Genomic DNA, 27,732 nt, shown 5'->3' with positions numbered 1-27,732 from the left:
ATTTAAGGGACATAATAGATGGTTTTTTAACTCCCTGATTCTTACAGGAAGGATTCTTAAAATGAGTCTGAGCCGATCCTATCCCCCGATGATTACTGATTTTTTTCCCTCCTCAATAAACTCTTATTATTGTATTTACAGGTACATGCTAAGATTCCCCACAGTTAAACAAAGAAAAATGTTCTTCTCTAAAATGGAAGGAATTTTTAAAAATCAGAAGCCCACAGGTAATATTCTCTCCCTAGGACTATATAGCGTTGAAGAAGACAGAAGCAAGGCTCAGGCCAGAATTTTCATTTAGAAATGTTCCAAACTGTCTTGACAACGAACATACCTGATTCCAAACATACAGTGAACATAGTTGAATAAAGCTCTGCGCAGCATGGTGGTGTCAACATCCTCGTGGGTGGCCATAGTGTTATAGGTGAGATTGTAGACCATGCGAAACTTCTCATCAAGAAGGTGTCCAATGTCAGAATAAAGTCTGTTCACCAGGGAGAACCCATGATTTTCCCAGGTATAGTCCTAAAAGGAGAAGTTGTATCCAGTTGCAAAATGGTCACTCTCCATTTACACTGTGTATTTTTATTAAATATAATTACTGAAGCAAGTACGTGAACGTATTTCAACTCTAATTCTAAGTTGAAAGCTTTACGAAGAACCTTTCACATCGGTCTGTAGATGAGAGTGCCTCCTCAGTGGGGACCACGGTTTGACATGTTGGGATGAACTCTGGCCACCTCCTGTAGTCAGGTAGGATGCAAACGACACCCTTATCTGGAAGAACACCTTCCAGAATGCTGGAATATTCCTACGTGACCAAAGCTGCTCAGTGACACAATCAGCAGATCACGTGGACAAGTGCCAAGGAGTCTGTCTTAATTCAAACTTACACTCTTGTTAGGAGCCATATCGCTATGGTGGCTCTGTTTTGTAGGGGTGGGAGTAGGGTGGTGCTTGAGCCCAGAGCTACCGGTGGGTGATCTTATTACCAAATGCCATTTTATTATAAATGGAACTTTAATCGCTTGATTTCCTCCCTGCTCCTCTCCAAGAAAAAAAAAAAAATGGTATGAACATTATACAATTACCATGTAATAATGCAAGTAACTGAACAAGACAGATTCCTTTTCCTTTCTTAGAGGGGGAAACATAGAAATAATAAAATAATAAGCTGTCTACTGGGAGATTAAATTAGACTAGGCTAAAAACAAGGTTACGTAAAAGGATTTACAGACTCTATCAAAATGACCATTAATTTCTTTAGAAGTCAATGGATTTACATTTCAACGTTTCACAGTTAGAGGACAGTATTTATTCTCTAGTTCCTCTGAACAAAAGGCATCTTCTACCTGAGCTCGGAATGTTGGCAAATGCTCTTCTCCTCGTCTGGCAAAATCCTCATACCCAAAACCAGGGTCTTCAATGTATCGGGAGACATCAGATGTTATAATCATGTCATCTTCAAAATCTAAGGGCAACAATGAACATTCTAGTATAAAGGAAACTGAATACAGATCAATGCAACTGTTCCATTTCCCTCCACTTTTTAGCTTTTCCATGGATTTCCGAAGTGACAATATTGACTTTACGGCTTAAGGTTTGAATACAATTTCATTACCAAAACAGAGGCAATCAGCATGTAAGTGTAGTTGTCTGGGCGAGAAAATGACTACACTGAAATATCTAAGCAGTAGTGGCAAAGGATCAATACACTAGGTTTACTCGCGCATCTAAATGGAGTATAAAGCTTAAACGTTATTTGAACTCAACGCGGGATGAAGAGGGAAAGAGAGGAGGCGAAGGGAAAAGACCACTTCAGTGGAGCTTAAAGTTAAGGTAGATTTTGTTAAAATTTGATGGTGTTTCATCTGGATGTGTTCGTGGTAAAAAATGAGTGTAGTGTAGTTCATGATTAGCTCACCAGCCGGCATTTACGGAGAGGGCCTGGGAAGGGAACTCAGCAGGGAGGAAAGTGGCCTTTTTGGGTACCACTGTTCTAATTCTTAGTTGGCTTGGGTGCTAAAATAGGAAGATTCAGTTTGGGAAAATTCACTGAGTTTTACACCTAACCTATGTGTGCTTTCCTGTGCATGTGGAGATAAAAAAAGCTTGCATGCAACATAGGAAGTAAACAATGTGTTGATGAGATTGTGATTAAAATACTATAAACGTGGCATTCAGGAAGATAGACTACAAGAACCTTTAAGACAGCTGGCTTCTGCATATTTGAGAAGAGTAAAAATTTACCACTGAAAAATTTTATTTCATTTTTTAAAGTTTATTTATTTTGAGACAGAGAGAGAGAGAGAGAGAGAGAGAAGCAAGAGAGAATCCCAAGCAAGCTCCACACCATGAGCATGGAGCCTGATGTGGGGCTCGAACTCACAAACCAGGAGATCATGACCTGAGCCGAAGTCAAGAGTTAGATGTCCAACCAACTGAGTGCTACCCAGGAGCCCACCACTGAAAAATTTTAAATGCTCAGTGCATGTTAATTTGGTGTAAAAACAACTCTCTTCTAACTCACTTTTTTTTTAGGTTAGTCTGTCTTCATACTTTTTTCCGATTTCAACCACTGAAAGGGAATGAGCTACCTTTATTTACTACCTTCTACTCTAGAAAGTGAACATGCTCTTTTCAAAATAAGAGAAAAAATACTCCTTCCATGCAAAGACCAATGTTTTCTTATTAAGTTATTTTAATCAGTATCAAATAAGTCTAATACTTAATAAGTAATTAATAAACAAATATTAAATAGCTCCTAAAACAATTTGATGGCATAAAAAAACGAATTCTTAACCAGTCTTGAGAAGCTTAAATAAACAAGTACAATTATAGTAATGCATCCAGAAGATGTGGTCAATTAGTACTGCCTTCATTATCTTTAATCTCTGTTCTTTTGTGAAAATCCTAGCAATAATTATTCTTTCCTTACAAGGTTTAACCTTTCCTTAGGTCACTGCCATGGCCTAATGGGTGCTTGATAATGTCAGGGGAGATCAAGCATCCAGGCTACCCAACTTTGGAAATATTAAAATTCTTACCTAACTTCTTTATTATACCAAATGAGAAGAGACTGGCATTTGTTGAGGACTTACTATATACAAGGTACTATGCTATGTACTTAGTATCTATTTTTTGTTTGTTTGTTTCATTAATGTAAAAAGAAGTACCTCCTTAAGAAAAAAGTAAACTAAGTGTCAGTTACACCACTGTCAGTAAGAAATACCATGCGGATTCATTTAGGAGGATGTGGAAAACTTGGAAACACCGGACTACGTAATCTGATCTGAAGCTTTCAAGTGACTTTCCGTTTTCTAAAACAAAATCTCAGACTTATCCCTCGCCCAACCCACAACCACTGCGCTGTCTCCCCCTGTTGCACAACTCTCTTCGGGTAAATGGAAACACTTTGAAAATGGCATTTTCGATCCTTTATCTCTTAACATTTACGATTGACGTTAGGCTTTCCTTAAGTCAGTCCATCACAGACTAATCAATAGAAACGAGGGAAAAAATTAAAAATTTGCAGCGATCACTGCAGTGCTAGGAAAACGAGAAGTTTTGTAGGTTGTGAAGTAAAATCAAACCAAGAACAGTGAGTGATAACTAAAGTGTGTGAAACAGTTTCTCTCCTGACGTGATCCTTCCACCCACACTGCACAACCAGTTGGGTTTCATTTGGCAAATACCGATACGAGAGTTGACCATTACACGACTGGTTCATTTGATGGTGATGCTAGTTTTTGTTTTGCTCATACGCATTTTCAAAGTTGTCGTATGCCTTTCAACGTTTTTAAATAAACAATGAGTAACTAAACAAATAAGATAGAATTTATCCTACGAATAATATCCCTTTATTCATTTTAAAATTAGGAGTTAGGGTGCCAGCGTGGCTCAGTCAGTTAAGCATCTGACTCTTGACTTCAGCTCAGGTCATGATCTCACGGTTCGTGGGCTCAAGCCCTGCATCAGGCTCTGCGTCTCTCCTTCTCTGCCCTTCCCCTACTTGCTCTCTCTCTTTCTCTCTCACTCTCACTCTCAAAATAAATAAACTTAAAACAATAAAAAATTTAAAAAAATAAATAAAATTAAGAGTCAATCAAAACCTGTTTGCCGATTTCATCCACGGAAAGAAATGTACAAAGCTCTCTCAAACTACAAATGCTTTTTCTCTAAATTTATTTCGAGAAGTTAAAATTAGTACTCTGATCAACAAATCTAAAACTCCAATTTTAACTCTATCTAAAACAAATATTTCAGTCTAGACTCAAAGGAAATAGTATGTTGCACACAGGCTGGATTCATCTGCCCCTAACAGAACACAGAAAACACTCTATTACAGTAATGGGATGGCTTTCTAACTTGAGCAACAAAAAAAGAATAAAAGCTAGTTAACTCGGTTACCAAGCTATAGAATACTACCTCTGTAGAACATTTTAAACATTTTCTTCAAAAGGCTTGAAAAGCTATTCTTAGAATCTCCACATGGAATCTGGAATGCTTTACCACACTGGTCAAACCAAGAAATTCATTACAGAAAAAATATAAATTTCTATTTTCATTTTAAAACATGGTTAAGATTATAAAAATGACTCCATAAGCCATCGTACAGAGTCCTTTTGCTGTTACCTTTGTGGGACTAGCAAATGTAGTATTGGGAATGGTTAAGAGTAAACAACAAAATGATTTCTTTCCCTGAATGATTTACAAATGATACAGCCTCTCTTGTCAAAACTAGAACATAATTTCTGGCTAGGATTTAAAACTTGCTAGTAAAAATTCACTGTAGAAGGCAGAAGTCCCTGCTCAAGGGTCCAAGAAGGCAGAGGCTGGGGTCCAGAATGTATTTTCAATATTAAAAACAAAACCGACTAAAAGAAATAAAATATTTCTATCCTTCAAGCTCTAGTGATGTTAGAGAAGCTCTTAAAAGTTAATGTCTGGGGGTCCATGGGTGGCTCAGTTGGTTAGGCAACCGACTTCAGCTCAGGTCATGATCTCACAGTTCTTGAGTTCGAGCCCTGCATCGGGCTCTGTGCTGACAGCTCAGAGCCTGGAGCCTACTTCAGATTCTGTGTCTCCCCTCTCTCTACCCCTCCCCTACTCACGCTCTGTATCTCCCTGTCTCTCAATAATAAATAAACGTTAAAAAATTTTTAAAAAAAGTTAATGTCTAAAAAAAAAAATAAATAAATAAATAAAAAAATAAAAAAAGTTAATGTCTGAAAGCAAATAGATATTACTAACCTTAATAAAAATGTTCACATTTTAAAATATTGGTTTACCCAGAAGGTTCACCCTAAGTTTATAATTTTCCTTTGTCCCATGTATTCTCTCTGGATGGTTTTTATAAATAACTCTTTTGATTTTAACTCCCAATTACATGCCTATAACTTCCAAAATTTCATCCTGAGTTTAAAACCCTCTCCTGGGGGCACCTGGGTGGCTCAGTCGGTTAAGCATCTGACACTTGATTTCTGCTCAGGTCATGATCTCATGGTTTGTGGGTTCAAGCTCTGCCTCAGGCTCTGTGCTGACAGTGGGAGCCTGCTTGGGATTCTCTATCTCTCCCCCACTTGTGTGCACGCACACGCTCTATCAAGATAAATAAACTTAAAAAATTAAAAAAACAAACACACAAATCAAACCCTTTCCTGACCCTCAGACTATCTGCCAGCCCCTTCCTTCCTACTCAGGTGTGGTTTGCAGACTGGCAGCACTGACAGGACTTGGGGGGAATTTTAGAAATGTGGCCTCTCAGGTCCTAGCCCAGACTGACTGAATCAAAATCGGCATTTCAACAAGATTCCCCCAGGGACTCACATGCAGTGAAAGTCTGAGAAGCAGTGTACTAGACATCTCCAGACCTCTTAGCTCAAAATGTCCCAAATATGGCAGACTGCATGCTCCTGAAGGTTAGAAAGGTCATCACGATAAGGCCTCTGTTTACCTAACCGGCTTATGTGATGACATTACCTACATCATCACCTCTGCCCTAACAACACGGAACCACTTGTTCCTGTGCCCAGCATCCTGTTTCCTTACCATCATGCCTTGGCTCACTTGACTGTTTGCCACCAACCCCCTTGCACTCAAGTCTCTTAGAACCAAATGGCTGGAGGAAGTCTTGTAGGGCCCCTTCTGTGCAGGTTCCTCTCCCACCAACAGTGGATTCAGGGCCCTCTTCTAAGCTCCTATACTGTTCACATTCTGCTACATAATTGAAATTGTTTCTCTCCCATCAGCACTGAGAGCTCCCAAAGGGTAGGAGTTGGGTCCTATTTAGCCTGAAAGCCTTAGCTCCCATTACAGTGCCAAGACCATCTAGGGAACTCAAGGCATGTTTGTAGAATGGATATTAAGCTAATACCTAAAACACCATGTTTCTTTACTTGGGATTTCCTGCCGCTTAGAAGCTCTGAGAAACTAGAACTTAATATACTCAATTTGGTGGATAAAAATCTATCATAAAAAAGATCGTCAGGGGAGATGATAAAAGGGGTTTTTGTTCTTTTTGGCAAAACTTCTGAGAACTACTGGTCAGTGCTATGTTTAACAAGCAAGTTATGTTTAACAAACAAGTTGTGGCCAAATCAGTTACCCTTGGAATTTATGAGACTGGGCTTAAGACTAAAAATTTTTTAAATCAATGGAACTCTATTTTTAAAATGTGATGTAGATTGATGACTTTGAAGGGTTTCGGCTTTCTACCGAGTCAATGCTATTTTAACAACATTTACTATGTGGTATTCAACATCTTTTTTAGTCATAACTGAAAAGTCTCCTAATTCAATGTCTCTGAGAGTATTAGAAAAAAAAGTACATTTTTAAGACTAGAGCCAAGAAGCCTAGCTTTTAATACAGAATGAATTCCTCCTTTTAAAAGAGAATGAATTCCTCCAAATTCCATACAAGAAAATGACCTAAATAATACATTTTTATTAAATTCTGAAGATTTCTCCAAAGAAATCTTGCAAACGCAAGTACAATGTAATTTTAGAACTAATGTGGAAAAGTAACAGTGCGAGAACAATCCTCCCACACGCTCCCCACGCGCACACAAAAAAGGCAGAGATGTATTATAAGAATGTTATCTATTGAAACAGGATTTCACTTATCACTTGAAAACATCACAAAAGTAGAATGAATCCGGTATCTCTTAACTTTCTAAGCAACTGTTCTGCTTTGAATAACATTTTCTGCAGGACAGAGCGCGTCCTGCGAAGCTGGAAGTTCCTGTCAGCTGGACCTGGGGTGCATTGAAAGATGCATGAACCTAACGGGAGAGCACCAGCATTCGGGCAAGGTGGAGGAGGAGGCCTACATAAGAGGAACATGGTGGTCGCAGAGTCGCTTCTACATGTCTATACGAAAAATACCGAAGGTGGTCTGTCAGGGATACAGCAAGTCAAGGGCAAAGACAGTGGGGGCTTAGGCAGAAGCACACCTGAATGAGGAAATGAATGAAAAGTATCTCCAGAGACCACAAAAAGACTTTCTTTCTTCTCCTTCTCAAAGCGAGTGGTCATTTCTTCCTGAGATGCCTCTTCATCTTCCCTTTCTTCGTGAAGCCTTTTCATTCTTTCCATTAAGGCCTCTAGCTCGCTTAGAGAATCTACAATCTGGAGCCAGGAAAGATCATGTTGGGTGTTATTAAGAATTATTCTAGTACATGTCTCTGTCTCCCAATGTCACCTTATTATGTACAGTGGCACGGGCACAGTTTAGGCGGGTTTTAACTCCAAAGGGAATCAAATGACAGATTTCAGACATTTTCAGAAGTATGATGTTTCTGCTTCAGTTGCAAACACAGAAAATTGACAAGTATAGATATATTTAACCTAGAATTCTAGCATTTGGTATATATTACAGTTTATTTTAAAAAATGAGGCAGCCTTATGATTTGTAATAATATCTATTTGCTTTAAAAGCCTCTTAAGACAATTCAGAACTTCGTGTACAGGTTGCATTTTTACAGTAAGAAAAACTGTACAAAAATATTTCAAGTATATGATATCCTGTAGAGTCCGACAATGATTTCTTTTTAGATATTTTTAACATTGGGGAATTTAAAGGCAAAATAGTAAAGAAAAACAAAGTTCAGAAAACTGACCCCGAAGTTGCTGCCTGTGAGGGATGCATTCTCTATGCTGTTGTCATTAGCGAGATCGCAAACACAGAAATTGTTGACTGATATTAGCCTGAATCCGTTGGAGATTTCTGGATCTCTCTCTGGATTGATGCCACTACCAAAAACAAAGCTTGCCAAAGCATGATAATGTGCCAGTAGGACCACAGCATGTACCAGTTCGGGCAGAGACCAATTATTTTCTCCAGTTTTGACAAGTTTCTGAAACAAGAAAAGCAAATCAGAGTAAAAATGAAAATCACAGAATGCTACAAAGCAATTTTGGAAAGCATGAAAACTCCGCCAGTTTTATGTCCATTTATAGTAATCAAACATAAAACTCCCTTTTGAAAATGTTTCACATAACAAAGATATGGCTTTGGCCAAACAATATTGCATTAAACTGTGAAACCTAACAATATAATTCTGTGGCAGATTCTTCTAAATCCCTTACACGCTCAATGGAACTTCTGCTTCCAAAGCACTTTTACATGTTATGTGGTTTTCATAAGATATTTCAGAGAATCAAAGAACACGGAAGCTAGAAGGGACTTTAGGGATGATCTTGCAAAACCATTCATTTTAAGGTTTTTAGGTAAAGACTTTTACCTGAAAAGTGACACAAAAAAACCCAATTCAGTAAGGCAACTTTGTTAGTCGTCTTTTAGATATCTTTCCTGATGGAGAAAGAGCCTACGGCAGATGATAGAAACCATACCTCACCTTTGAACAAGAACTTCAAAAGTTTCAGAGCACTGTTTCGTATGCTATTTTACTTCATCCTCCAGCTGAATGATGGAATCACAAGTGAAGCCATTGAAAACAGTGCTGCTTCCATCCCCATTTTCTCCGAGAGCCAATTCCATCTGGCAATCCACTGGGGATTCTTTCCCATCAGTGTTCTTGCTCTCTTGCTTGGGGTACATGTCTGTGTCCTGCTGCTCCCCACGAACCTAAACTTTTATTTAATTTTGCTCACTTCACAGCCAACCCCCCACCAAAACCTCTTTTGCTTTACTCTCCATTAACCACACACACACACAAACACGCACACTCAGACACACACACACTCACACACATGAAATTTAATATATTACCAAAGGCTCAGGAAAAAGGAAAAATTAATCACAATTTACCATCCTAATATAGTTTTTATGTATTTTATTTTATTTTTATAAGCATAATTACGTCATCAGAGGATACCTCTATTTTGGGGGGCCTCACATTTTGACATGTTCAATTTTCACGAGGCTCCACGGTCTTACGTTAAGCGTGGGCCATCTATCGCATGGCAGTGGAAATATGGAACTACTTCTCCATCTTCGAATACCCTGTCAGATCCTCAAATTGCTTCTATTTTTTTGTGTACCTGTTATTATAAATAGCATCTTCATGCTACAGCTGTGTTCATATTCTAGAAACAACTCCTAATGGGACTTTTAGGGCAATTATGATGTGAAGACTTTTGCTAATGCTGCCAAAGAGACTTCCAAAAGGATTGGTAGAATTTACAATGCCTTTGCCAGTCTTCTCCAAGAGTATTAAACCTGAGAGGACAGACAGCCAACACTCATCACCTCGAAATTCGCATCTCACATTCATTTCTGTATCTTTAGTTCATTAGAACCTGCTTTTTGAAGCAAGCTCCAGAAGCTACTTTCACTAAGGGCACATATGACCTCCAACAGGGCAGATCTATTTCTTTTTTAGCACGTATCCTATTTGATCTCTGTAGAATTTATGTTTTCCTTACTTCCTCCCTTGAAATTAACCTCCCTTGCCTTCAGCACTCCCACTAATTTGTTTTGCACCCTGTCTACCCTGCGATGCATGTCTCCCCATCTCCCTCCCAGCCCCCTTCTTCTGCTTGCCTCTGAAATGCTCTCTTCTACCCATGATCTCCTTTCCTTGTGCAATATCTCCCTGGAAGGATCGGCCATTCGTTCAACTTGATCTTCACTTATCTGTAAATAACTGTCTGATTTTATTTCTAATCTATCCTTTATCTTGAGTCACAGACCTGTGTTTCCTCCGGTAACTGGACATCACTAAACAGATGTCACAATCTTCCATTCTCAGGGCTGCGTGTATGCCGTCCCGCTCATGGCACTGCCTCTTTCCCGGTCAGGAAGGTAGAAACCTTACTGATTCCTCTCTCTCACCCAGCCCCTCCACCCTCACATTCTATGAGTCAGCAAGCCCTGCTTTTTCTCATGCAGACTGCTTACATACAGTCTGATCGCTCCTCTTTATCTCTCCAGGGCTTAAAAAAAGTCATCTCTCAAGTGGACTGCGGCAATGGCTTTATGACTGGCTCCCCTGTGTCTAGCCTGTACCATTTGTGATTTGTCTTCTGCACCACCACATACACTCATATTACAACTCAGCTCAAGAACCTTTAATGGTTCTTCATTCTTTATCCTAGGGATTCCCTAGGATCGACATCTTCTGATCACATATACTTCTGACAGTGCCAGTTGGAGGGGCCCAACCCCCGAGAGCACGTACATTTACGTATAAATCAAGACATACTAAAAAAAAATACTCATAAAGTACATTTTATATAGTTAGTTATAAAAATATACTGTACTACTAATATTGTAAAATATACAAGTAGAGGAACTGATTAAGGAGAGAATACATGTGCACACATGCATGCATATACACGATTTGCTAACATTTTGAAGAACTGCCTTGTGTACCCCTGAGGTGACATAACATGACTCTGGAGAACACAGCTTTCTAAGGATAGGACATAAATTCTTTAGTACAGTATCTGCCGTGTCATAACAACATGCTCTCAATTCTTCCCATCTCTTACCCCCACCTCACATAACCTGCCCTTGATTCAGTCACCCAAAGCTATTGGCTACTTTCCCAACATAAAATGTTTCCATTGTCTGTCTGGAATACCTTCTGCTACCTGAAAATTCCCACTTACTCTTCAAGACCTGTCTCAAATGTTACCTCTTTCATGCAGCTTCCTGGTCCCATTCTTTTTATTCATACCTTCATACACTACGGTGCGGTGATCATCGTCATTACCTCTCTTTCTTTCTTCCCCTAGATTCCAAGCATGGGTAAGGGCAGGGTCTCCCCTTTTAGACCCACCAAACCACAGGGCACCAAGTTATTAACATATGACATAAAAATAATGATTACTTCTTCTATCTAAGTTACACATTATCAAATCAGAACATAAACTTCAGGACAGCATTATGTTTTCACGTGTTCCCAGACAGATGTTCAAAAGCTACGAGTATAAAGAATAACCAAAGCTCGGCCTGGTTTAACTGGGGAAATAATTAACAAAAATGTAGTCTAATAAGAGTATCAAAAAAACCAAGAACATTTATATACATTAGAGGCAGAGATTTTAAATACCTAAGACTTCTCTGATAGTAATTTCAATGACAGCTGCTAGGTACTGAATAGTTACCAAATGCCAAGCACAGTGCCGGGATATTGCATAATGGCCTCACTGAAGCTCCTTTCTGCTACCAAGTGCTCCAGTCAATTGCAACTCTGTTTCTCGTCTAAGCTGGCAGGTCCAGGGAGCATTTCAGTGTTCACACCACTTGGCAAATCACTTTGTATTTGCAAAACTGTATCTTGCAAATCTTAAAATTATGAAATGTTAAGGGCCAGAAAAGGGTTTAGAACTCATTTAATCCAGGCCCCTCATTTTACAGACGGGGGAACTGAGGCCTGCAGAAGTGAATTCACTAAAGGTCACAAACATGTGAGAACCCGGGTATCCTAAACTGCCAGTTTATTTTCTTTGTTCCACCTCCTGCCTGAAAACAGAAATCAACTTTTCTCTTGGCCACTCACTAAAGTACCCATAGAGCTAATTATTGATTACCTAAGGAGGCATATTCATCTGCATCTAAATTACAGACTTTCTACATTTATCTCTTCTACATACTGATATACTATGTTTAACTTTCTAATATGCAAGTATTTAAAACTAAGTCTTAAGCAAAAACAAAAACAAAAAAACCAACCAAACAAAAAAACCCAAAACAAAAAAGCTCTTAGTTAGAATCATTAGTAAACCTTCTTACAACCCAGCACTTGGTACCTGAATGTGCTCTTTCGTGATGAGCCAGGGTCGGTGTGCTAGCAGCTTATTTATTTCATTAAGATTCTTCAGTCTTTGTGGTACGTATTCCAAGCCATTCAACCACTCAGCAATCCCTCCTGTCTTTAAAAATTCATCCACGTGCATGTTTATTAAGTAAGAACACTGATGTCTAGCTGCAGCCTAAAACACAAAAAGAGTTAGTTGACAGAACCATCATGGTAAAAGTCTTAGTCTACTATTTCTAAACAAATCATTTATTTGGCATTTAATAATTTTAACACCAGTAATTCTTTTCTTACAGATTCCTCTTCCTTCTAAAACTTCTATCACAATACTGCCATAGATTCCTGACTCAATACACGTGGCTGATATCTGTACAAGCAAACACTTGTCACATGAAGGCAATTCCTTCCTCATCCAGAAGCTGGCACAGATCAACCTAGAATCCACTTTCTAGCTGTGTCAAGAAAATACATGTCTGTTTCATTATGGTAAGTGATATAAACTATATTCTACCTGAGACACAGTAAAAGCTCACTAACTTGTATTCTCCCCACTCAAGAAGGCAGGCTAATTTGGCCGTCTCTCTTACCCCGGCAAGATAACTGTGATTTCAGAATTATCTGTGCACATCAGCCCTACTGAGATAAAACTGAAGCCGGCGGACACTGTTCCTTCCTATGCAGTCAAAACCGCCAATCTGGGAAATCCATGCAAAGCAGACTTTTCACAGCTCTCTTCCCCAGGAACTGCCTCTCAGCGAAATAGCAGTGTTTGCTCGTTCTGTTTTCTGTATCTTGTTTCTCTCTTAGTTTGTGATCATTCTAAGTCTGCCTTCGGCCTGTCGTCAACACTGTAAGCCGGAATTACAGTCTCGGGCGTGTTCATCAGTCGACAGAACACAGAACGCTGCCCTTCTCTTGTTTAAAACCGCAGGGAGTGCATAAACAGGATCATCACGTTAAACTAGCCTGCTAACTCCCCAGCTGTTCTCCTACACTCTCAACACATGGCACTTGGGCCATGTCCCTCCTCTTTTTCTCCACTAACAGTCCAACTGTAGCACTGTTTCTTTCTATCCTTCTCGCTCCTGCTGCCTACCATCCCGATTTATAATTCTCTCCCCACCCCCAGCGAAACATTAACTAGTTTGTACCAAGTACGATACTTGGCAGTGTTATCATCCATTTAAGAATTCGCTCATCCAGAGTCTCCACTGGTGCTGATACTTTTCTTTGGCCCAATTAGTGATGCACTTCACGTATTAAACGGCTAAACAAGAGGTCACAACCAACCTGTTTCATATTCGTAATAAAAACAAGGTGTCAGTAGCAAACCCCAAACTTGTGGGATATTAGGGCTATCGCTTTGGACCCTAGACGCATCATTAACAAGAGAAGAGACTGACACACTTAAGTGAGAAATATTCAGTGCCTTAAGGAATTTGAAAGCAGTCAAAATGTATCCAAGAGACGGTGTCCGAAAAGCCACGGGCTTCTTCAATTCTTAGTTCTACAAAATGATACGCAGCTCTACACACACGAACACACACACACACACACACACACACACACACACTAGAAGGGCGGAGAAGGAGCGCGCGAGGACGACGTCCCGCGAATTAGGAGCCGGGGAACCCAGCGCACCATTATTGCGATGTAGTGCCGGTGCGGCAGAGGAAGGGGGCCGTCCATGCGCAGCATGTAGAACTGGCTCCGCAGGAAAGACTCCAGGTACTGAGCGTGCAAACTCATGACCTGTGTGATGTTGTCCAGGCGACCGGATGTAGAGTATTCTTCCACGAGAAAGTTAGTACGTTCATCCACTGTGTTTGCTTGGACAACCTAAGAAACGCACAAAATGATTACCGAGAACTAACGTATCTTTCGTTGACCGAAATTATGCCACCATCGGAGCAAATGAATGTTCTTTTCAAAGGAACAGACACTGAAATTACGCAGTTGCTCAGGCTAGAAACAGAAATAAAAAAAAAAAAAAAAAAAAGAAAGCACCACTCTTTCTTGGCTCTGGGACCGTCATTTATTAGACAACAAATGTCGAGTTATCAAACACTATACACACAGCTACGAGTCTGGAGAAAAGAAGCTTCCATCTGCTGCACCAGGCACATAAGGCAAAATTTTCAGGGCCCACTTGCCTGGCCGTTATTACACCACTTCGTGGTGAGGCGAAAGCAGTGGCGTTTGATTCATGTATTTACAATTTTATCGCAACGGCCCACGAAGATACTTAATCACATAATCTTAAGGCAAATATTTTCGGTCTGATCTTTTGCTTGTTTTCGTTCAACATAAAATAAAAAGCTTTCTGAAGTTCTTTTAGGGACAAAGGAAAATATGATAATTTGTAGAAAGTGTTCATTGGAAAAACTAGTAAGGACACTAGAATACGGTCATTCCTATTTTCAGCCTATTGTATTAATGACTACAAACAAGGTCAGTTATTAAAATGGACGTCCTCCATCCCAGGGAATCAAAAGAGCTGTCTCAAGAATACATGAGTCCATATAGCTTTATACACAATGACAGCTTGGGCATCACCCCAAGAATTGACTCTGAAGGTGCTAAGAGCTTATCAGCACCTTGTAGAAGAGAGCTGGCTCTGTGGGAATTAATGGACAGGAGATGAATATTTCTATGATTGGTTCATTACTTACTGATACTTTAGAATTAGAATTCCAGACTTAAGAATATTTTCCCCACTTTAGATTCAGAATGAAATTCGAGCTCTTGCATCGAGTTAACAGCACAGCCTGGTCTAGAATCCAGATTTTCTGAAGTCCAGGCTAATGGTCTTTCTAAAGACCCGTACTGCTATCAGAAACTCTGTTTACTCTTTAGGGCTGGCTTCACAGTCTCTTCTGAAAAAATAAGTACAAATTACACAAAGGCACTATTGACTGAGGAAAATGTAATCCCAAAGGAAATACAATGTTTGAAAAGTGTGAACTGTGAGGAAATGTTAATTACACTGGTGTAAAAGAGCAATTTCAGTTCAGCTAGTTAAAAAGCCACATACACTTTCATTTGCCCATTTCCCCACATTTTGTCAACTACAGGGACCAAGTGATGTGAACAGCAGTAAGATCTGGGTCAACCACGTGTCATTAAAAAGAGATTTGTTGGTTTGGTTTTGTTTTCCCCAGCAGTTTCTTTTGTTTAACTGACGCGGAAGACATTAATAGATGCAAGAGGTCCCGAAAACAGTGGTGGCTTCTGCAAACCAGATGACCTTCAGATACACAGCGTGAACACAGCTGTTTCTGGAAGTCTTTATGTATATGAGGCAATCACTCCGCCAAGAGCCGCCCCTACCCTGTCTGAGGAAAATGGGCATCGGCACAGCTGTCTTTCTAATGACTGGTCACTACCAAGATCAGCTAGAGATGCCGAGTTCTCCAAACATTACTGTTCACTTTCCTTTAACCTTTCCATTCAAACGGTAAGGTCACTAAAAAAGCAAAATGAAGATGCAGAAAAACTGACACTGGCCATGACCTGGTAGACATTCTTCAAATTCTATTCTTCCCTTCTGTTCAGAAAATGCCCCGCAGATAAGAGCTGCTCTGTAAACAATCTTTTTTGACTACTTTAAGAACAGTATAGGAATAACGCCGATGCTCTAAGATGAATGTCTTTGCAGTAAATAGTCAATCAGCATATACAATCATATTCAGTAAGTTAATAACTCCTTCAAGCAGAGAAAAACTCCTCAATCAGTGGTTCTTAAACTTTTCTTAGCTCAAGTTTCTATCTGCGAGGCACCTAGGAATCTAGGAAGTCCTGCACATTGCGATGATCTTTCATGGAGATGTATATCCACAAAACAGGCACAAATCTTCTATTGGTTATAATTTCCTTTGCATTATGTTTTACAACCTCTCTTTCTTGCATTTACCATCTTGACTCCCCACCTTCACCAAAGGTACAGATTATACAGATTATGTTGACATTCCGCCCGGAGACTTAGAACCAAAACAAAAGAGTAATTGCTAATGATGTAACAGCATGTTTTGTTTAATAGGTTTAGTTGGGAAACTCATATTTTCATTTCAAAATATTTATTTTCTTAACATTTATATAACCTATATTCACCATGAAATGGTGGCTATTTAAAAACCCAAAAACCTTCAAGTTAATATTAAACTTAATTAAAAAAAAAAACTTCATTACTGTTAGCAGCTTTGTTCAGAAAAGTTATATTTGAAGTCAAATAGGGTAAAATTTAATTTTTCTAACCTCATAGGACAACTAACTCTAAAATAAAAAGGCAGATTCTTATACACATAAACTTGCAAGTGACATTCAAAAGAAAATACCTCTGTGGTTCTCTGACATATAAATAAGAAACAAGAGCAAAACACAGGTTTACTTCCATATTAAAAACGGAGAGGGGAGCCTGGGTGACTCATTCGGTTGAGTGTCCACCTCTTAATCTTGGCTCAGGTCATGATCTCACAGTTAGTGAGATCGAGCCTCATGTCGGGCTCTGTGCTGACAGTGTGGAGCCTGCTTAGGATTCTATCTGCCCCTCCCCTCCCCCCAAAATAAATAAACTTAAAAAAATATTTTAAAAAATGGAAATATTCTTTGATATAATGAAGTTGCTTTTTTGTGAGTCACACTTAGTGTATTTTAACACAGATAAACTTACTTCCTTCTCTGGAATAAAGGCACTTGGTCCTCTTGTCAAGGGTTGAGACACTCTGATTCTTTTATCCTGTTTTTAAAAGAAAAGTTTTATGTATTAATGATGACTTTCTAAGGAAAGTTAAATTGGTACAGATTTATTGCTGAGGTACTCAACCAAATTGAATAAATAAATAGAATTATATAAAATCAAAATAAAGTTTAAATCTCAGAACCCAGAAAATCTGGCAATCGCACTACTGGGTATTTACCCAGAGAATATAAGAACACTAATTCAAAGGGATGCACGCATCCCTATGTTTATAGCACCATTACTTAGAAGAGCCAAGATATGGAAGCAGCCCCAGTGTCCATCCATTGATGGATGGACAAAAAAGAAGTGAGATATTTCACTGTGTGTATGTATATATATGTATACATACACACAATGGAATATCATTCAGCCATAAAAAAGAATGAAGTCTTGGGGCACCAGGGTGGCTCAGTCGGTTGAGTGTCCGACTTCGGCTCAGGTCATGATCTCGCGGTTAGTGAGTTTGAGCCCCGTGTCGGGCTCTGTGCTGACAGCTCAGAGCCTGGAGCCTGCTTCAGATTCTGTGTCTCCCTCTCTCTCTGCCCCACCCCTGCTTGTGCTCTGTCTCTCTCTGTCTTTCAAAAAATGAATAAACATTAAAAAAAAAATTAAAAAAAAAAAGAACGAAGTCTTGCCATTTGCAACAACATGAATGTACCTAGAGAGCATAAATAAATCAGTTAGAGAAAGACAAATAGCATATGATTTCACTCCTATGTGGAATTTAAGAAACAAAACAAACATACAAGGGGGAAAAAATAGAGAGAGAGACAAAACAAGAAACACTCTTAACTACAGAGGACAAACTGATGGTTGCCAGAGGGGAGGGGGGAGGGGGATGGGTGAAACAGGTGATGGGGATTAAGGAGTGCACTTGAGACAAGCTCCGGGTGATGTAAGGGAAGTGCTGAATCGCTACAGTGTATACCTGAAGCTAATATGAAAACTGTATTTAACTAACTGGAATCAAAATAAAACTTAAAAACAAAAACAGATAATGGGGTAAGCTCCTATCCCAGCGCGGGATACACAGTAGGCTTCTGAAATTTCATTTCCCTTTGTCATATTCTGTAGCACCAGAGATTTTTAGCCAATTTTTGACATGGCTGAAAACGGTCGGTCTCCCTAATAAAATCGTATCTGATATTATACTAGCGGACTGTTACACCTCAATCTGAGCTACAACGAAAGGTGGAATTCAGAGGATTGCTTGCGACTCCTCAAAGCAATGACCTGACCTGTGGGGGTTTTTCCTGAATAAGGCAGGAATAAACATGCCCAAGATAAAGTTGTGAAGCTTTAAGAAAAAATGTGAAACGTGGAGAAGTGGAGGTTCACTTAATCCAAGAAATGGAGAGCACAGTGATGCTTAGGGCAACTCTTGCTACACTGAGAAGGAACTGGTAGACCGCCAATGGTGTGTCTGAGGGTTAGAGTTTTTCAAGTTAGAAAATTTTTGTTAAAAAATTTTTAATTAAAAATATATGTGGTATCCCTATTTAAGTGTGATATTCACAAAGCCAGAAATATTTCAATCAGGTAATAACTTCTCTGCAGGCATGCTGAAGAACAGAAATGGTCAGAGGGAGGCTCTCAAGTCTTGAAGTCCTTCTTAGCCAGAAGGAGAGAGAGGAGAGCCACTTAATTTTCTATAATAAAAGCAATATTCTGAAGTTCTAAAAAAGAGGCCCTATGAAACCGCAACACAAAAATAGGGACTATGCTTACCCCACACACAAAAATTGTCTCAATATGGATTAAAGACTTGAATGGAGGGGTGCCCACTCTTGATTTTGACTCAGGTCATGATCCCAGGGTCGGGGGATCGAGCTCAGCGTTGGCTCCCTCTTTCTCTGCCCCTCCCCCACCTGCATGAGCGTTTTCTCTCTCTCTCAAAAATGAATAATAAACTTAAAAAAAATTAAAAATAGAACTACCATATGATCTAGCCATCCTACTGCTAGGAACTTATCTGAAGAAAATGAAAACACTAATTTGGAAAGATATAAATACACCTCTATGTTTACTGCAGCATTATTTACAATAATCAAGATATGGAAATAATCTAAGTATTCATGAATGGATGAATGGGTAAAGATGTACTATACTGTATATGACAATGGAATACCTTTCAGCCATAAAAAAAGAAAGGAATCTTTCCATCTGTGACAACACGAATAGACCTTGAGGACATTATGCCAAATGACGGAAGTTAGACAAAGGTAAATACTGTATGATTTCACTACATGTGGAATCTAAATGATAAAAAAAATGAACACACAAAACCAAACCAAACTCCTAGACAGAGAAAACCGATGGCTGACTCCCAGAGGGGAGAAGGGTGGAGAGGTGGGCAAAGTGGTGAGGAAGATAAAGAGGCACCAACTTCCAGTTATAAAACGAGTAAGTCACAGGGATCGATGTGCAGCACGGCGACTACGGTCAATAATATTGCATAGCAAATTTGAAAGTTGCTAAGAAAGTAATTCTTAAAAAGTTCTCATCACAAGACCAAAAAATGTGGAACTCTGCATGGTGACAGACGGTAACTCGACTTTTGCAATGTAGGTGAGCATCGGATCATTATGTTGTACACCTGAAACTAACACAATGTATGTCAATGTCACGGTTGACAAAGATTATAAAGACTGCGTGGGAAATCAAACATGAGAACAGAGGTCTACTGGAAAAGAGTGTACTAAGTTTCAGATGCCACTAAGTCCTCCTCAGGAAACCTGTAAACTGAGGAAGCCACTCTAAACGGTTCCTTATGCAAGGATGGCAGTATCTAGTTCACGTGACCTCGTCTCCTGGCCACAGCAGACTAGACCAATCAACACAGAGGTTCATCTGCAGCCTACGGGTGCCTTGATGCAAAAGTTCTGCCCAAACAGAATTGAGGGTACTCAGCTGGACCCCTAAGATCTAGAGTTGCTAGACTTGTATGAAAGGAATGCACTGTGACAGAGAGAAGAGCAACAAAATAGCACTCAGAAGCAGAGCAGAGAACACAAGAAGGAAGCATTAGAGGAGGCAACAATAGTACCTGCTTCCAAGGAGAACAGCACTAGAGTTTCTATGGAGTCACTAGAGGAAGTCAAGTCTAACCATGGGCTCTCCTGTGTCTTTTTCTCCCTTCCTCCTGCCCCTTTCTCCCTCCAGAAAGGTAGCCAGAATCTTTTCTATTCCTTACAATCAGAAAGCCTACCAAACACAAAATAGCTAATCAAATCCCTTACTTCAATCGCAGTTACAAAACAAACTGACAAAAGGAGGCGGCCAGGCATTCAACGAGTTTTTGAGAACCTAATCAGATACTGCGTCAGACTCGGGGCATACAGAGGAAGTGAAACAGAAAGGGTCCCTGCCCTCATGAGCCTGGCACACAATCCCCATCAATTTTCGGAATCGTATCAGAATAAATACATTGAATAATGGTCACCTAAACCTGCTCAAGTTTCAGAAAGGCATCTAGGCTGTATTTATCAAGTAATGATAAGCATATCGCAGCCTACTGGTCAAATACACTAGAGGACTCCATGTAAAAAGGAGTGATTTAGAATTTCTAATATTGGCATTTCCGGTCTACATCAACCACAATCTAGTTTTACCCAGAAAAATAATTTAAAAGAAAATAACAGCTTTCGTCCCTCTGCTAGCCTCTGTAAGTTATAGAAAACAAAATTTCAAATATTCTCTTTATAGTACAGCCTAATTACATGAAAAGTAATTTCCTTGATGACTAATCATTTCAAATGAAAAAAGCAGTTAAGAGACTGTGAGGACCAATCACAGGTGTGAGGAGGAAAATGCCAATGGGGAGATGAGTGGAGGTTTTTATGTCCTTTAGAAATAATAAATAAAATTCAAAGAAAATATAGGGAAGGAAAAATAAACTAAAAGCGTACAAAGGGACTGTGGGAGACAAAGAATGATTTACTACCAATATGACTGGTTTCTAAAAATCACTATGTAATTCAGTTAATAAATCAGGTCATGATTTCAGGGTTCGTAGGACTGAGCCCCACAACTGGCTCTGCGCTCACAAGGCAGAGCCTGCTTGGGATTCTCTCCCCCCACTCTGCCCCTCCCCTGCTCACGCTCTCCCTCTTTGTGTGTCAGAAATAAAGAAACTTTATATAACAACAACAACAAGCATCCAGGACTGATTTCCTACCTCATTCATACCCCGATTAACTTTTCTGAAGTCCCTAGACCTGTGTTGCCTTGTAAGGTAGTCATCAGCCACATATGACTACATCTAGATTAATTAAAGCTAAATAAAGTTAAAAGTACAGTTCCTCAGTCACACTAGTCACACTTCACACACTCACCAGCCACATGCGCCCATGGCTACTGCAAAGGACAGTGCAGACATTCCCGTGTGCCAAGGCAGAAGGTTCTGCCAGACAGCACCTCTCTAGACTCTTCATTTACTTTTTTAAAATCACATCTTAGGCATTTTTAATGCCTTTTTGACACGAGAAATGATTTCTCTGCTGAGCTATCAGCTTGATGATCACACCTCCTCAATCCCATAACCAAGCATTTTAACGTAATTGCAGAAATGCTCTCAAATTAAGAGTGAATCCAGAGAAGGACAATTCAGGAAAAACACACAAAATCGGCCCGTTCCAAGAATCGTTATCTCCGTTTCTGTTCGTATTACAGATCGTCTCCAGAAAAATAAAAACTGTTTCTCCCTTTCAAAAAATTATGCTAAGAAACACATAACATGAGACCTACCCTCGGGACAAGTCAGGTAGTACGGTACAGTATTGTTAACTGTTAAGTACAATGTTATACAACAGATGTCTAGGACTTTTTCTCTTGCATAACTGAAATTTTATACCCACTGAACAACAACTCTGCTTTTCCCTCCACCCCCCCCCCCCCCGGCCCTTGGCAACCACTACTTTTGTGGTTTTCACACAAGCGTGCTCTTCAGATCCCAGCTGAGATGCTCCTTACACAATGGCCAGTTTTCTTGCCTCCTTGCATGATTCAGATGTGTCCCCTTGGTTGCTTCCATAACGCCGGACCACCTGATCTACCTAGTCTTTGGCCATTTTTACACTTTTCCTAGACACCCTCTGCCTTTGTTTCATGAACAGTCGTTCTCTCAAGTGAGTATTTTCTTCCAGGGCTTCCATCTTCCTTACCTAAAACCACATTTACTGAATGGTGTGACAGTCACTGTCCTGGGGAGAGGAGGGAGGAGAGAAAAGGGCATGTGAATGAAAACGAGCAAGCCATGCAATGGACTCCTTGTATCTGGCTCTTCTCTGCCCTTCAGTCTGGCTTTGGGGCGCTTTGATTGGCCTGTGACATCACCTGTTTGTACTCTCTGCACCTTAAAACCAAGCTTAAAACTAACCTTCTATCCCAGAGCCACTGTCCCGTCTCACCTTCCTGTCTGACTTATAAAATCACTGCCACGCACCAGTAGCCCTGGTTCCGATTCAGAGTTATCTTGGACTCTGCACCCTACGAGTCTGCGTTCAAACACTAGACAAATCCTGTAACTGCCTTTTCCCAACTAAAGCTTTAAGTCATCCTCTCCACAGATCCTCCCCAGCCACAGGAGTTGAGAAATACTTTCCTCTCACAAATAAGAATAATTTTCTTGTTCCCTCTTTTTGGGAGGCTTTGAGAACATAACACACACAAAAATGCAAAGCACCTGGGGGGCTCAGCCGGTTAAGCATCTGACTCTTGATTTCAGGTCAGGTCATGATCTCACAGTTCATGAGTTCGGGCCCCGCGTCCAGCCCCAGGTCCAGCCTGGCGTCGAGCCCCACACTGATACTACCAGCATGGAGCCTGCTTGGGATCTTCTCTCTCAAAAATAAACATTTAAAAAAAAATGCAAAGCACAATACAAAATAAGGTCTTAGTTTTATTTTTCTTCTGCCAATTTTCCCTAATGTAAAACAAAACAAAGCACCCAAACTAGAAGAGCTATATTTTCTCAACAGATGCTGCTCTAATTCAAGAATTCAAGGGTTGTTCTAGAAGTGAAAGTCACCTGCAGCTGCATTAGTTTTGAGAAGAATAGTGCCATATTTTCCTCTTTCTAAGTATAAAACTAATATCTTATTCTGCAGAAACAAATGGTTTTGTTTGTACTAGCAACTCTTGTACAATGGCCTTGTTTTATTCCTACAAACATCGAAAATCCCAGGGCGCCGGTGTGGCTCAGTTGGTGGAGCATGTGACTCTTGATCTTTGGGGTTGTGGGTTCAAGCCCCACGTTGGGTTTAGAAAAATTAAAAAATGTAAAGACATCTAAAATCCCAAAATTGGGGCGCCTGGGTGGCTCAGTCGGGTTAAGTGTCTGACTTCGGCTCAGGTCATGATCTCACAGTCCGTGAGTTCGAGCCCCGCGTCGGGCTCTGTGCTGACAGCTCAGAGCCTGGAGCCTGTTTCAGATTCTGTGTCTCCCTCTCTCTGACCCTCCCCCGTTCATGCTCTGTCTCTCTCTGTCTCAAAAATAAACATTAAAAAAAAAAATTAAAAAAAATAAAATAAAATCCCCAAATTAGCCCTTAAAGTTTTTGAAGCTACACTGTCCATTACAGTAGTCACTAGTCACAATGTGGCAATTGAAATTTAAGTTAACATTAAATAAAGTTAAAAATTTAGTGCCTTAATTACACTTGTCATGTCTGATGGTGTACAATAGTCACATGTTGCTAATGAGTGTCATGCTGTATACAATGCCAATCTAGACTTTTCGAATCATCGCCAAAGGGTCTGTGGTACAGCATTGCTCCATAACATCAATCAGTCCTGACTTTAGCAACTGGGATGTTGCAAAAATACAGAATGGTTAAAATTTCAGGGATGAATATAAGCATAATAAACATGTATCACGTATTACAGTCACTTTATGGAAATCAAATCAAAGTTAATTTGCATATTAAAACTGGAAAACCAACAAATTAACTGTAATGGCAGAAAAGCCGGAAGATCCCATTCTTTGGAGTCTTAATTTGATGACAGTGTTCAAATTACTAATGAAAAAGAAGAAAGTCTCTAAAATGTTGACTTTAGTGTTAAAAAATCAAAGAGTATAGAAAATTTCAAGAAACTTTAGACAACAGTAAATGTAATTGTGCTTTGTTTTCAAATGTCTTAGCAGTCACAGGATTTGTTTACATTTTTTTCCCACAAAACTCTGTAATTTCAATCAAGAAAAAAAAATAGTTATAGGAACTGATATTCTGTCAGTTCTATGTGTTTTAAGATTGTTTTACAAGGGTTTTAAGGTCAAGAATGCTACCATTCTTACCATAAGGAAAGTTTCTTTTTTTCAGATATGTCATTATAGCTGAAAGAAACTGTGCTTGAAATTCATCAGCAGAGATTATGCTTATTAAGTAATAATCTGCTAGAAAACACTGAAAGGATGAAGATTAATTATATTTAGAAAGTTGCTTCTTTTGACATGCAACAGCCAAGCAGTTTACCAGATAACTTTATATAAATTAATCCCAATAGGAAATTAAGATACTTGGAAGTTAGGAATTCTTAAAATTATGAGTTTTTAGAGGTAATCAACAAATTACTTGGCTCTAAAAAGCTGACTGCTCAGCGGAATTAATTTCTGCACTTCCTGCTCCTAAATACTTTTAATTAAATTTAATTTTTACCCATCTCACCAGTTTACAATGGAAAAGCAAAACACATAACATTCTATTTATTAAAATGTAAAAACCGCTTATGAATTTATCTCTATAGGACAGAAAAATACTGAGTAATATGTACAATTAAGTTTTTACATAGAGACACTTACAAGAAGAGCTTTTTTTTTCTTTTTATATCTTCAACATATAAAAATTATGGCAAGAACACCTGGGTGGTTCAGTCGATTAAGCGTCTGACTCTTGATCTTGGCTCAGGTCATGATCTCACGGTCTGTGAGATCGAGCCCCACATCAGGCTCACACTGACAGCCAGAGTCTGCTAGGGATTCTGTCTCCCTCTCTCTCTGCCCTCCCTTGTTCTCTCTCTCTCTCAATATAAATAAATAAACTTAATAAAATTTTTAAAAAATGATGGCAAAACAGAGATTTGACTCTACGGAGCATACTAATCCCACAGTTTTAAAAGATATCCTGAGAAGACAGTTTTATAGCTTCAACGTTCTTTTTTTTTTTTTTTTTTTTAACACATGACAGTGACAAAACATCTGACATATGAAACACATGCCCCAAACAGAGTTTTTAAGTGTGACTATAAGAAAGCCAACTGCAATTATCAACACGAATAGTACATTTCGGTTGTTGAATCTCCTGTTTTTACAGATGTTTCACTTTGGCACAAACCACTGCAAAAAGGGCAGAGATGGACAGGTGGCTCTATGCTATGAAATAATGCTGATGCCATTTTTTTATTCCTTGGCAGACAATTTCAGGAATAATAGCTGGCTTTATAAAAATTGATGACATTACATATTTCAGAGGAAAAGGGCAAATGGAGAGGAACAGAGATATAAACTCTCTCTATCCATACCTTAACGAGAAAAGAACAGGCTTCAAGATGAACTACAACAGAGGTAATTTTACGGTAAATTCACATTTAAATTTCTGTAATGACCTGGAATATACCTTATGTTCCCACCACCCCAAAATGGCCTAAAAGACAATTTAACAAAATTGTGACTTCTCCTACACTAGATTATAATACGTATTAGCCTACCTGATATTATAATAATGGAGATCTAAGGTTATTTTGTGAGAAAAGATATGGAAGCAGAAAATGGCAATTATACCCAGGGGGAAATCTCACCAACATCTCTCCTATTCCTTAGAGTGAAGGGTGGTGCAAAGAACCACTGGGCATCAGAAGCCGAGCCAGGCATCGGAGGGTGTGGCAGAAATGCACTGACACTCCAAAGAACACTTCAAATTCCCGTTCACAGGTAGGGGATCCTGCCTCATTCTCAGGGCCTGGGCCCAAGAGTGGACTCCTTTGAACTGATCTAGTGAAAGAAAGCCTATCGAGTCCTTCCTACGACAGTAGCTCCAACCCTGGGTAGAATCACCGGAAGAACAATGCAAAGACCTTGTTGACTGTGAACTTCAGCATTAACAACACATACTGATGAAAATTTTAACTTGCAATCTCATAACACTTCCACCAAAAGCAATGCCCTCATCAAGTGTATTTGTTTCAGTGATGTCTTTACCTCCTCATTCCCTTACTAGGCTGCCCAGTCCAGGTGGGCTCAGAAAGTGCCTTGTTCGTCTTTGAGGATTTCATCTTAATACAGTATACAGTGTGAGGGAAACGTCTCGTCCATTTCTGGAAGTCTTATGTAATCATCATTTAAATAATAGTATTTATCGATTTCATTTTTCAAAAAAGGAGCTCCAAGAAATAACGAGACATCATGATTAAGCAACTCTCATTAAAAAAATTAAAAACCTTGGTGTGCCAAAGTAGTAGGAACCATCTGGGAAATTTGTTTTACCAACTGTGGGCCTAAAGGTAGACAAACTCGCCTATGGAGAAGTATTATTTGTCACTAGCAGGAATCAGTAATCATAGTTGTTGCGGTAGGTGTATTTAAGTATGCAAAGATGAATACGTCTCATCCCACCAATAATTAAACATGTATATCCATAGAGCAAAGGGTAGCTACTGAGTTAAATTTGCACTGCAGAATAGCTGAATTTCTAAATGAAAAAATTTCTAAATGACTTTCTAAATGTTGGCTAGTGCAAAATCTCTTAAATTTTACTCATTAGAACACACGGTGAACACGTGTGCAAAGTGCAGGCAAGTGCTTCCATTTTCATACTGACTACGGGATAGCAAACTTGCAAAAACGAAAGGACCACTAGCACCCTGTACAGCCACAGAGTGGCACAAATTTACAAAGGTGGAAACATTAAAAACAAATCGGAAGCTAGGATAGTCTTTAAACAGCACAAGTAGTATCATACTGCTAGCTAGGTAACCCTTTAGACCGGAGCCAATCTAAAATCGTGTTCATGTCCAAGGTCACCCGAGAGGCGAGCAGCAAAGAACACACCTCCCTTTCTACGTTCCATGTAATGCCACAGAGTAGCATGAATCCATCAAGTTAGAGTCACCTATAAATTAAAAGTTGGTAGTTCTGGGGCGCCTGGGTGGCTCAGTCAGTTAAGCGTCTGGCTCTTGATTTTGGCTCAGGTCACGATCTCACAGTTGTGAGATCGAGCCCCGCATCAGGCTCCGCGATAAGCGTGGAGCCTGCTTAGAATTCTCTGTCTCTCTCTCTGGTCCTCACCTGCTCTCTCTCTGTCTCTTTCAAAATAAATAAAAACATTTAAAAAAAAAATAAAAAAATAAAAGTTGGTAGTTCTAATACGGCAAGTCTTTTCTGTAGTCTGTGGAATTCAGATAGATTTGAACCAGCTTTCCCCAAGACTCTGTCTTCCCTTTTTTATGTCTATTGAAATTCTCCCCATTCCTTGAGGTGCTAAGATCCAGCTCCAATACTGTCTCTTTTGGGCTCCCCTCCCCCCATTCCTACCAATTCCCAAGCTCTGCTATGAATTTAAAGCTATACTTCTTAAGATTCACAATTTTGTTTCTCTTATAGCTATGAATGTGCATCATTATCTTATTACTCCTCTCAAACAATAAATAAGCACCTTAAAGAGCATGATCGATTTCTGATGCAATATCTGTAGTATTGCATAACACAGCAACATGAAAATAATAGCTACTCGTATATTTGTTGCACTGAACTTAGGAGACAGGAGTCTGGTACAGG

General features: G+C 39.5%; 1 protein-coding gene and 1 long non-coding RNA gene across 3 annotated transcripts in view; one reads left to right on the top strand and one right to left on the bottom strand.

Annotated features, from left to right (window-relative positions):
• The window catches only part of SESN3 (sestrin 3), a 73,192-nt gene that overhangs the window by 12,189 nt on the left and 33,271 nt on the right, over positions 1–27,732 (bottom strand). The window contains exons 2-8 of one of the 2 annotated variants that reach the window (XM_042959683.1): positions 16,896–16,961; positions 13,868–14,065; positions 12,219–12,401; positions 8,120–8,356; positions 7,454–7,628; positions 1,353–1,471; positions 335–525 (exon numbers count right to left, since the gene is read on the bottom strand). In XM_042959683.1, coding sequence (XP_042815617.1) covers positions 335–525; positions 1,353–1,471; positions 7,454–7,628; positions 8,120–8,356; positions 12,219–12,401; positions 13,868–14,065; positions 16,896–16,961 — 1,169 coding nt within the window. The remainder of the gene's footprint in view (positions 1–334; positions 526–1,352; positions 1,472–7,453; positions 7,629–8,119; positions 8,357–12,218; positions 12,402–13,867; positions 14,066–16,895; positions 16,962–27,732) is intronic. The other variant, XM_042959684.1, reaches the window with a different exon arrangement.
• LOC122231533 lies at positions 361–27,125 on the top strand. The gene is made up of 5 exons (XR_006208785.1): positions 361–424; positions 7,212–7,390; positions 12,523–12,712; positions 25,374–25,524; positions 25,780–27,125. It is a non-coding gene; the product is annotated as an uncharacterized LOC122231533 (long non-coding RNA).

Source organism: Panthera tigris, chromosome D1, assembly GCF_018350195.1.
Source record: "Panthera tigris isolate Pti1 chromosome D1, P.tigris_Pti1_mat1.1, whole genome shotgun sequence".
NCBI lineage: Eukaryota > Metazoa > Chordata > Mammalia > Carnivora > Felidae > Panthera > Panthera tigris.
The sequence above is the reverse complement of the archived record's forward strand: the minus strand, read 5'-3'. Positions and strand labels throughout refer to the sequence as shown.